Source organism: Apodemus sylvaticus, chromosome 12 (assembly GCF_947179515.1).
Source record: "Apodemus sylvaticus chromosome 12, mApoSyl1.1, whole genome shotgun sequence".
NCBI lineage: Eukaryota > Metazoa > Chordata > Mammalia > Rodentia > Muridae > Apodemus > Apodemus sylvaticus.
Window position 1 is genome coordinate 65,513,978 of NC_067483.1, and position 12,356 is coordinate 65,526,333.

General features: G+C 40.7%; 1 protein-coding gene across 2 annotated transcripts in view; it reads right to left on the reverse strand.

Annotated features, from left to right (window-relative positions):
* Window positions 1–12,356, reverse strand: part of Brinp2 (BMP/retinoic acid inducible neural specific 2) — a 102,806-nt gene that overhangs the window by 20,980 nt on the left and 69,470 nt on the right. For both annotated transcript variants that reach the window (XM_052200953.1, XM_052200952.1), the window contains exon 3: window positions 887–1,077. In XM_052200953.1, coding sequence (XP_052056913.1) covers window positions 887–1,077 — 191 coding nt within the window. The remainder of the gene's footprint in view (window positions 1–886; window positions 1,078–12,356) is intronic.

Genomic DNA, 12,356 nt, shown 5'->3' on the forward strand with positions numbered 1-12,356 from the left:
TCCTCTATTGATCTCCATGGCAGGCAATCTGCCTCCAAGGGGGAGTCACAATTCTCCCCTCTCAAGTTGTTTATAAGAAGCCACATGGCTATTACTGCTTCCAGGGAAAGGGCAAAAGCTTTGAGACTACATTCCTGTTCTCTCTCCATCAAAGCTTACCACCTGCCTCATGCCAGCAGCTGGACTCAACCCTGGGGGAGCTGTGTTTTGTCTGCTGCACACTTAACTAAATGTTATGATAAACCATTTTTTCTTTCTTCCCCTAGCTTGGAGAATTCTTGGGATCTGTGATCCTGTTTTGTGATCCAGTCCAGAGTCCATGTTCCATTTCACACGGCCTAGTCCCCATTGCCATTCTATTAGAGGGAGATTCACCAAGCTGTTGGAATTGTGGTTTGGCTGGTTACCAAGCTTCACAGTGAGGAAGGAGTGGTCAGTGATTCCATGAACATCTATTTCTGTGCCTACACAACTGAGGTTTGTAGCCACAGTCATAATTAAGAAGTGGAGAAGTCCCTGGGTTAGATGGCTAGTCAAAATAAAAGTCGGAGCGCCCCCTGCTGGTACATGGTTAGTAGGAACCAGTGTGTGTGTGTGTGTGTGTGTGTGTGTGTGTGTCCCTTTCCCCTCACCCCACTCCCAACTTCCTTACCCCGCAACCTCCTCCCCTCTGGATGACACTTGCAAGAGAATAGAAATGTTCTAGAGTGGCTTTAGGTACAGAGAGAATACACTTGTGCAGTGCACCAGAAAGAAAAGAATTCTCAGGCAAAAATTAGGTAAGAAGGAAAAAAGATGCAGGGAGATAGGACGATATTCAACAGATCATAAAATCTATTTTCAACAATGGAACAACCAGTTGGCTGGGGCTGAGGGCGCTGCTTACCTCCAAGAGTAGCAGAGAGTAAGAAATGAGTGCCGTACTTTTTGATGAGGTTTTCAGTAACCTGTTGCAGATTGGGTCTCCTTCCAAGGAGGCGGATGTTGCGTACAAACTCTGGAGCGAGGGGCAGGGGCAAACTGAAGAAGTCTTTCCTTTCTAGGGCCAAGTTGTTCACTTTCCATCGGGCAAACTCCCTGCAGGGAAAACCAAGGGGTGAGGAGAAGCCCGTTGTATTTCAGAACCAGAAGTGTGAAGTCTGAAATAAGGTCTCCTGTGGCTGAGGCCTCCTCTCTACCAGTGCCCTTCCCACATGGTGGAGAACCCAGTGGAAGAGGCTCCTCTGCTGGCTGATCTTTTCTGGTCTGAAAAGATGCCCTCCAACTGAGTTTCTCCCATCCAGCTTTCTTATTGGACCTTGGAAGCTCAACATCCTCCCAAGGCCATTAGCTGCCCTGCCTCACAGAGAAACAGAAAAAGCATGTGTTGGGCATTTGGCAGCAGTTTGCAGAGAACTGACCGATCAGAGCTGTCATACAGCCAGTGAGTTACATCTTCTGTCTTTGCTTCAGTTGCTGTTCACTGCTAAAAACTGGAAGGCTGATCGTGAAAGAACAGTGTTTTAACTTGTGGGCCTCAGATCCCTTCATAGCCTTGGAGATAACTGCATTCCCCGTACTTGTTTATTTAGCTCATATCGATTGATAGCACATCAGAAATTAAAATTGAGAAGATTAAAGTTATCTATCCAATATTGCATTTGAAGTTAACAGTAATAAGCCCATTACATATAACAAAATCAATGCATTTTATGGCAATAACTATATGTACTGAAACAAAACAAATTTGACAAGGAGAGCATATTGCTTGTAGCTTTGTAAATCTTTCATATCTGCTTGACAGAACAGTTTCATTCTCATATTTGGTCAACATTCAGTTTGTCATCATAATTGTGGACTCTTAAGCTTGGGACTACACTAAACTAAAGGAATGGCTATTTCTTAAAAGTTGCTTGAAATCCAAAGTTTTTAATTGAAATGGATCTTTAGACCCTTCATAATCAAGTAACAACACATACTTGACATCCTGGACATATCTGTTCACTGAAATACGCAGCCCTTTAACAACTGGGCTCCCAGGGACTAAGCCATCAACCAAGAGGTATGCATGGCTTCAGCTGCATTTGTAGCAGAGGATGGCCTTGTTGGGTATCAATGGGAGGAGAGGTCCTTGCTCCTATGAAGGCTCGATAGATGCCCCAGAGTAGGAGAATCGAGGGCAGGGAGATGGGAGTGGGGTGGGTGGAGGAACACCCTCATAGAAACAGGGGGAGGGAGGATGAGATAGGGGTTTCTGGGAGGGGGGGGGAATGGGAAAGGTGATAACATTTGAAATGTAAATAAAGAATATATCCAATTAAAAGAATAAAAATAATTTTAAAAAGTCCAATGAAGACATGAAGTTTGGAGGAGTGAGAGTTAGGGTGCATGTGAGAAGAATTAGCATGAAGAGCAGGGAATGAATATAACCAAAAAGCATTTGTATACATTTTATAGTTAATAAAAGCATCATATTAATAACTAAAAAAAACCAAAAAAAAAACCCCACAAAATAAAGAAACAAACAAAAAAACAACCTGGCTCTTCATTGCATAGTATTAAAACACCACTAACTGCATCAGAAATACCTTTAAATACCAGGAAGCTGACTAGCTCATAATAATGAATAGAACTTTTCTAGGATTTGAATTTCATGTGATAACTGAAATGCTATTTTGGTTAATAAATACCATCAGTTTTCCTTTTAAAAGCTAGCTTGCTTTTTTTTTTTTTTTTTTTTTTTTTTGAGAAAATGTCTGCCAAACACTTAACTCTGAATAACTATAGGTTGTCTGCTACTCTTGTTTTCAAGAAAAATAGAGTTCTAGGAGAAAAGTTGCTTGCTCAGCTTGCAGCCCCACCACATATGTATTTTCCCTTGAGATCACCATAGTTCTTTACTAGCTGCAGACATGCCCTGTGTGCATTTCCTAATTCATTGCATGGAACATTGAAAAGACATGTATACAAGGTCAATATTTAATACTGTTAGTAAATTGTAGTGCTTTAGGTCATTCTTAAGTGAAGCTGGCATACTCCGTCTGTCTCTGTGGGGTTGGGGGTGGGGCAGCTGTGTGTTTAGTTCACTTCTATAACGATGACCAGGACATGACTAACAGACTCATTTGGGATGAGTATTTTCTTTTCAAATAATATATCAGTTTTATTTGCCATTTTTTCCTCCCCCACTTCCATTGCAAATGTCACATGGGTCCTGAAAGGAACCAAGAAGACCACATCTTAAGCAGCCTGTTTCAGAAGATGACTGGGTTTCTTTATAAACACATCTAAGGGTTCACTTTCCATGATTTGTTCCTCACCAGTACATTTGGATCTCAAAGAGAAAAAAAAATTCTAGGAGGAATCTTTGTCTTGAGCTGAGATTAAATAATTGTCAGAAATGAGATTTTCACCCTGCCCCATATTACACTCCCATATTACACCTCCTGTCTTGGCAAGCATAGGATTAAAATCTCCATGGACCGCCCCCTTCCCTTTTCCCAATCCTGCTCATTGTAAAAGTGCACAATCTTGGTCTAATCTTCCCTTCAAAGCCAAGGAATACTTATGATAGAGCTACACAAAATTAAATAGGTAAAAATAAGTACATGGAAACCCGTGTGTAATCTGAGCCTATAGAAGCTGTGCCCCATCCCCTCATCTGAGATCATCGAGGCTCAAACAGAAAGGAGGAGCATATGTCAAACATCACTAGGGGAACAAAGGGAAATGGTGACTAATAATTCACGGTTTCAACTTAGTCTTTCAAATTTTTCTCTGTGTGGCTTTATTTATCGAACTAGGCAAGTTAATAATAATATATCATCAGTTATTTCTTTTGTGTAGGAAATACTAAACTTTAATTAAAGTACGGGGTATTTGTCAAAAGCATTAGCTATCCCAAATCCCACTGCAGGGTGAAGAACAGTTGCCTGATCTCATTTGTGGATGGCTGGATGGGAACCAGTATCCTCTCTTTGGCTAGAGGATAATTGCACTGATGAATCATAAAATCAGATTACTAAAAACAGAAACAAAACATAATCAAAAGAAAATCCTTAGGGTTATCAATCCTAGCTCTCTGCCTTGGGAAAAGCTACATGTCGACTTCATTAACTACTATTTTTTATCACGTTATCTTTCTAGATTCAAGGTGAAGAGGAGACATTCTTCCATCTTCCGTGATTTCTTAAAATGACCCAAGCCCATTACTTTCCTGATGATCAAATCCAGACGGGCTTCTTTCTCCCTCTCCCTCTCCCTCTCCCTCTCCCTCTCCCTCTCCCTCTCCCTCTCCCTCTCCCTCTCCCTCTCTCCCTCTCTCCCTCTCCCTCTCCCTCTCCCTCTCCCTCTCCCTCTCCCTCTCCCTCTCCCCCTCTCTCTGGATCTTTCTCTGTCTGTCTGTCTTTCTCTGTTTCTGTCTCTCTTTGACTCATTACCATCTGATACCATCTATTTTCCCTTCCTTCTCCTCCCATTAGAATATAAACTCTACCAGGTAGCGTGTCTAGCACGTCTTTCCTGCTATTAACTATTGCCAGCATTAGAATCATATTAACCAATCCTACAACAGAAAAATAATAGATATTCAAAACCATTGTGTTGAGTAATCGAAGCAGACATTCACCATGCTCTTTAATATCATAGCATTTCCCAATCCACCGGTTTTCAAATTAATGGGAAATTGATTAAAAAATAGTTATAGGAGAATAACCTAGGAAGCAACAACCAATTAGCAATTGATCTGACATGAAATGAATCATTTTAAATGTGTGTATCTGGAAGTTAAATTTTACTTATAAAAATATAGGAACATAATGTTGTGTATTTCAAAAATATAAATCAGACAGATGTGATGGTGTGCATCTACAATCCCAGTACTCAGGAGGCACAGGCAGGAAGCTTGCTACAAATATAAAGCTGTCATAGTCTATGTTGTATTTTCTTTTTATACTGTGTGGGTCCTCATACACCATCTGCAGCAGGCATGGACAACTTCTCGTGGCTGTCTACTGTCCACATTCAAAGCCTAATACATGGAAAATCTGTCTGTTGAGACTGTTATATTTAACACTCAGGTGTCAATGATCAATATCTCCATTCCAGTGCAGTGAGTCTGGTAATTTCTACCATTCATTATGTTAAAGACTGACCGAAGAAGCTACAGGCTTTAAGTTATACACTTTTGCTCAGTTTGACATCAGCCTTGGAAAATTGCTTTAACGCAAGTCAATAGCTCCAGAGTATTTGACTTCAGTGAGGAAACGGAAGCTCAGAAAGGTAAGCAATTGCCTAATGTCACACAACTAGACAGAAACCGAGGCTGTTAGAAGTGGAGGGAAAGCTTGAGTACTTTCTGACAAACTCCCCCAGACTGTGATATGCATCAAGGCAGGATGAGTGCCATAGACTCCAGACCAGGATAAAATAGAATCAAGTCTTGTATCAAGATGGTGGAAAAAGTAGAGGGGAAGGAAAGGGAGATAGAAGAAGGGAGGGAGGGAGGGATGGAGAGAGGGAAGGGGAAAGGAAGGAAGGATGGAAGGAAGGAAGGATGGAAGGGAGGAAGGAAGAGAGAGGGGGAGAGAGGGAAGGAGGGAGGGAAAGAAGGAAGGTAACGAGGGAGAGAAGACTCTCTTTAGAGTCCCAAATAAGGCTGCTCATAGCAGGATGAAACAGAAAAACAAGTCTTGACACCTTAGTACTTGTCCTGTTGTTTGGCAATGAAGCCTTTGACACATTTGCTATCCATTTGGGGCAGACTCAGATTCCAGCATGAACCTTAGCTGAGAAAACCACAAAAGGAGGATGCCACCAGGTACCTTAAAGAATATAACCAGCTGGTAGCAGAACCTGAGCCAAAAGCGAGCACACTGATCTTCCTTGGGGTGATGGTGACAGCGGCAGGAACTGGAGCCCAGAAATGTTAAAGGAGTAAGGTGGACAGAGTCACACAATCAGAGGGAGGCCTGCATAAATCTCAGGTCAACACTATATCACTTTTCTACAACTTGTCTTCCTCTGTGTCCCTGAAGTACATATTCAGACTCCAACCTCTTCAGAAAGTTAGGTATTTTCTAACAAAAATAGTGTCATTACCCAGAATATTTCCTTTCTTCATTTATCTAAAAAAAAAACATAAATTTACTATATATTGAATACTGTATACTATTTATATTATATGAATAGTATAATAGTATACTATTTATATTATGGTAAAACCTTTTTTTGGATAAAAGTAATTTCCTTATGCTCATTTGTAGGAGAGGAAATTAAGATTGAGAAGGAAATCAGGTTCATATACAGAGCATCAGAGCATCATGGGAAGAATCACAAAGACCTGAGTCCATGTATCATGGGTACTCAGGAAATCATAACACGGAGTAACACATGACCTAGAAGAGTGAATGACACCATCTTAGAAAGCATTGTATGAGCAAACAATAAAAAAATATGAGCAATACTTGATGAATTCATGTGCTAGGCATTCTAAGGTTCTTAAAAGAGAGTTACCTATAAAATAACCCTACGGGGGGGCGGGTAACCATAATTATCTTCATCATGTGGGCAATGAAATGAAGACAGGATATTTTAATTTACCCAGCTGGTAACATCCTGTGAGTGGCTGAACCAGAGTTGAAACATTCGTTGATTTGACAGGACATAGTATGACCACTGTGATCTAGTATCTCTGCCTGTGAAAAGCAAAGGGCTGGTTGCAAAATTGGGGGAGGGGAAAGTTTGCAGGAGAAATAACGCATAAGGATAGGGGCTTACTGTGAAGCACTTCCCTAGAAAAGCTCACTGGATAAAGAGTTCAAATTGGGGGACTACAATTACAAAACAGGAAAAAGGGGGAAAAGCTGAATAAGCTTCTGGCATCCAGTGACGTATTGTATTGCTGACTCAGATGTGGTTTGGCGCCATAGGCATTTTTGGGGGGTGGGGATGGGAGGTAGGAAACTTGATGGTTACAATGGCAATGTTGAGATGTGGTGGGAACTTAAGAATGGGAGAGAGCAAGAGAAAGAGAGAAAGAGAGGACAGAGACAGAGAGGCAGAGACAGAGAGGCAGAGACAGAGACAGACAGAGGCAGAGACAGAGAATCACTCTGAGAGGATTATGAGAGGATAGTTCTTATGGGAATGTGAATTGTTTTCTGGGAAGTCTCATTTTGCAAAAGAATGTCCCTAGTTACTCTCCCCCTTGACTGTCCCTTCTTGTCTTGTTCAGTGATCTCTTCCTCCTGCATTAAGTTTCTGGATGATGCTATCCATGATGTTCTGCAGTAAGTCGGTCCTTATCAGTTGGGAACTGGACCTGGCACCGTATCCTTTGTCCTCTGGAACTGTGAACTACATTAGCCTCTTTGCTTTGTAACATGCCCAGCTGCTGATATTTTGTTATATTAATGAAATACTGATTAATATAAGCACCAGTTCAGAATAGGTGCTAACTACAAAAAAGGTTCAGGCTCCAAGGATTCAAAACCATGCACTTCTACTCCAGTCAAGTTCTTCCCAGACCTTGAGGATCTTCATTGATATGAAATCATTGGGGGGAACGTCTGTGAATGAAGTTTAAGCCAGAAAGTAGTAAAAATATGCTTAATGAACTATTAACCTGTTTTTTTTTTTCTCTCACAGCATCTAAAAAACCTCAAAAGACAGTACTGGAAAGCAGCCTAAGCTAGTCAAAGCATAAATGTTCATTTTCAATTTTTCAGTTAGTATGTTTTTTTCTAGTAATAAAATAATCAAGACGTTTTCCCCCAAGAAAAGAATGTTTTCTATATATCAATTAAATTAACATACAGTGCTTCAATTAAGACATCATCTTTGTTTCAATTAAGACATCAAGTAAATCTCCATTCCAATTTAGCCATTTCTCCTAAACCCCTTCTCCCACTGTGTTTGTTACTCAGTAAACAGTCTGAGAAAGAAAACATTTCAAACAGCACTGTAGTTCTAAGGAAAGTTCTTTCAAACATCAGAGGACATTGCAGAAAATGTTCCTGGGTTGAACCAAAAGATGAACAGAGCTGTTCAAGGTGGACATGGAGAAAAAAAAAACAGGCATCTCTATGCATTTCAGAAGGGTGCTTGAGTAGATGGGTATCATCAGTAGAAGCTCTCTGTAGTCTCCACCTTCTAGCGCAATCAGGGCTACCTCCAAGTGAACAAAAGCCACCAAAGTCCCAACTAATATAAAAATAAAATCACCAATAACAACTAAGATAAGATCCAAGAAAGTTGAAATCCAGTGTGTCATACCATATACCATACACCATACACCATACACAGCCATGTGTTCAGACATTTTTAGGTAAAAACAAAAAGATTCTAAAGTTATCACTATTATCTTTGTGCCAAAGTGCTTCATACTAATAGCTCAAATTATCAATAAATCATGGCTGGCTCTTTCTGGTTGTACAATGAGTTGTACATGAGTTTAGGAAAAGTTGAATCACAAGCATGCCAAATTCCAAGCAACAGAAGCTTCAACCCGGATTTAGACTGAGTCAGCTCTGAGCCAGCTCTGCATTTGAAACCAAAAGGAGGCTTCAGTGGAGTTCATTGAGCTTATTAAATAACTACAGGTTGTTCTAATTCAAAAATTGTAAATAGAAAGTGGTATCTCCAAGTCACTACTGGACAGCACCTGTGTATCACAAGGTCAACACCAAATCTGCCTGCAAGAGCCTCCCTGCAGGGTCTCCCAGCTTCTAAAGATAAAAGATTCAGAAAGAACACAGCTGGGATCTTCCACCCAGGTGCTGTTTGCACTTAAGCACCACTTTGTGGGCTTGTAAAATGAGAGCATTGATTCAGCCCCATGAACAGCCATTAATTATGAAGGTTTCCTACCTGTAAAGTCCTAAGGGAGAGACATTTAAAAATAGAGTATGCTGGATAAATAGGTAGGTAGGTAGGTAGGTAGATAGATAGATAGGTAGATAGACAGATAGATAGATAGATAGATAGATAGATAGATAGATAGATAGATAGATAGATAGATAAATAGATGGCAGACACATACATACATACATTCATACATATATACATGCATATTTAAAAGATGATAGATAATAGATAATAATAGAAGATAGGAAGGTGATGGATGGATGGATAGATAGATAGATAGATAAATAGATAGATAGATAGGTAGATGGGTAGGTGGATAGATAGATGTTTAAGAGTAAACCGTGGGTGGCTGTGCTGAGAGTTTATGTTAAGTGCTAGACGTTTCTTTACTACCAGTTTTCTAATGAATCGTTATTTTTCCACCTTTGGTAGGAAAACATGTCCACCACATTACCAAGATCAGCTATAAGGTTGTCATCTGGAAAGTCACATTTTGAATCTTCTGAGCTTGCTGTGTATGCGTTTACCATGGCACCCCTGCAGGCTTGGCAGCATCCTAGCCTACAGTCAGTGCATCCCTCTGTGCTAGGAGCCATTTGTTCCTCCCGAGTTAGACTCTGGGAATCACTGCTGCCTCCTGCACAGTCAGCCCGTCATCACCTGCTCACTCAGGCGGCAGTTCTCAGAATAGGCCGGGGACTCCCTGAGAGGTGGGAGGAGTCTGAAGACTGCCGTAGAGTCCAGGATGCCTAGCACCAAGTACCATCTTGCAGTTTGCAAATGGCCCACACAAGTGAACTCATAAGCACCGGCGTTACTTTCCATTTTATTCCCTTCTAATCTCTTTTAAGTAACCTCCCTTTTAGGGAGACATCACCCAACTTTGATGCTCAAAGGGATTGCTGTTTTACAAGGGTCTAAACTATCATTCTCCAAATGGCTGCTCTGCAATTCACCATGATTGTAAGAAAAAATACGCTTGGGTTTCCTTGCAAAATGAAGAAAGACAGAGAATAGGTTACAGAATAAACCATTTAAGAACTTTGGGAAAATATGGCCTTAAGCCAAAACAATGAATGGTTTTGTCATCTTTTCTGACTTACATCTTAGTCTACTTACACTGTCAACCAATGATCCTTCAAAACATGCCTCACACAGCAACTAGTTGTGGGTAAACGTAAATAACAGATTCTCTGAGCTCACCTTTTTTCTTAGTCTCTCTGACTAGCTTAGATTGTCAGTTTGACACAACAGGCTCAGTGAGAGCCACTGAGTGTTGCTGACTTTCCTAATGAGTTTCCAACTAAAGGCCTTCTCTTGTTCCATGTTTGCACCAATGTCTCACATACCCAGATGTCACTCTGCCACTCAAAAAAGCACTCATTTTTTTTCCATAGGACCACAGCTTTAAACTCAGAAAATTCACAGGACTGGTCAAAGCTAGCATAGGCCTTGAGGGATTCTTCTTGTTCACCTCAGAGACTTGACTCAGCTGGCTCAGACTCTCCTCCTTGATATACTAGAGGCATAGAGATCTTTGGCTCCCATACAGAGTGCAGTATTTCTAGACACATCACATCATCAAAAGATTTCTATCTCAACAACAGATTACTGTAATGTTCTTGGCTATTAGAGTTTCTACTGCCATAATGAATGAGACATGATTAATCTGAGTCATAAAAAGAAATGATAATAATAACCGTAATTCCTTATATTGGTATAGTGAAATCTTTCAGTATTTTTTTTTAAAACTTCGAACAATTTTCAGGAATGTTTAGCAAATTTATTATAAGGACCTTGGAGGAGATGAAGGGGATATTATTATTCACCTATTATCCTTTTACAAGTTAACAAGTGAAGAGACTGGAAACAGAGAAGTAGCTGGCCCTAAGTCTCAGGTGATTAGCAGTTGAATTTAACTAGTGTCTGGGTCAGGCTCCTAATGATTTTCTGTCTTTGTCTGCAGGCTGGGCTTACACTCAGCGTCCACTACCCACCTTTGTCACAACTCCCAGATAATTCTGCTTAGTTCTCTATTGTGGATAGGACAAATCTCTATGCCTTTCAGTTGGGCATCATTGGGTTAAATAAGATCTCAGCCCCTATGACCTTGAAGGCAGAAAAGTAGACATGAGGGTAGTTTATCCTTGATGTTCTATTGCCCTGTCCTTACTGTCTGGGAGAACTCAAGAAGCCTGGCCTGGAGGTAATTTAGCAGCCTGCTGTGTTCTCAAACAACGGCCCGTAAACAATGATTGGCCAATTTTATTCTAATCTTTTCAATTTTGCTCTAATTAAAATCAAGCTGCAGCTTTCAAACAGTTTAATTAAGGCTGATTGGAAGAGGTGGGGAGGGGAGAGTCAAGCTTAGGGGAGGAGGAAGAGATCACTGTTTGGTGAGTCACACTGGTCCCTGTGGAGCTTAGGGACTTGAAGAGGGCACCAGAAGTGAATCAACATGAAAAGCAATAGACTCCTCGCAATGGAGGGCCAGTGAATCCGCAAAACTGGAAGGAACAGAAAGGGATAGCCAGTGTTTTTGAAGACACAGAAGGCCTATCTTTGCCTTGGCCACTCCGTCTGCTCTTCTAAGGCTCATCTGTTCACCTATGGAGAAAATTACCCTCTTCACCACTGCTCCTCTCCCGTCGAGCTAGTTTACTCAGCAAGCAATGGTCCATGCTATCCTTCTCCCCAGTAGTCTTCTCCTGGGCTTCCCATTAGCCATTTTACTTCAAGATAGTTCCCCCAGGCTGTAGATCCTTCCAGTACTCTAAAAGTTTACTCATTTTGAAATGAGGTAAGTCTTCTGTTATTTAGAGTTCTTTGTTTTTTGATATAGGATACTTTTTTTTTGACCAACTCTTTTTAGTTCCTATAAGAATTTCCAGATCTCTAGCCTTTCATGCCCAACTTTCATTTTTTTTTTTTACACTTGACCTTATCAATATGTTTCTTTCTAAACACAGGTTGATGTGTTCCAAGACAGAGGCAATAAACTGAGGACAAGTGAGAGTACGCTAAATGCATCATTGTCTTCATCATCATTCTCATGATCTCCATGAACATTATTATGGGACCAATGTTCACTGGGCCTCAGTGTCACCAGGAGTGGGACTGGATGTTTGATATATTTAAAAATCATCGCAGAGACCTTATAAAGATCAGTGTAGTAGACTGACTCATCAATTTTGCCTGTATTAGGTTCCTAATAGGTAGCTTGGTAGACATCCACTTACAAGGGTAGAACTTATTTCTCAACCCTATATATACACAGTTGTATTGTTTTGCTTTGGGTAAAAGAATGAACAGAAAGTGACTGTCAGACAATTCTTGGACAATTCCTCAAGAGACATTGCCTGTTGCTTCTTTCCCAGCTGTTCCTCTCTCTTTTCTAGAAAAATCACACCCTTCCAGTATTCTAATTCCATTCTTTTAGCTTTTCCCCTAAAATAAATACCACTAAGAGACAGACCTATACACTGAACCTTTGTGAATCTTCAGCGTGAAGC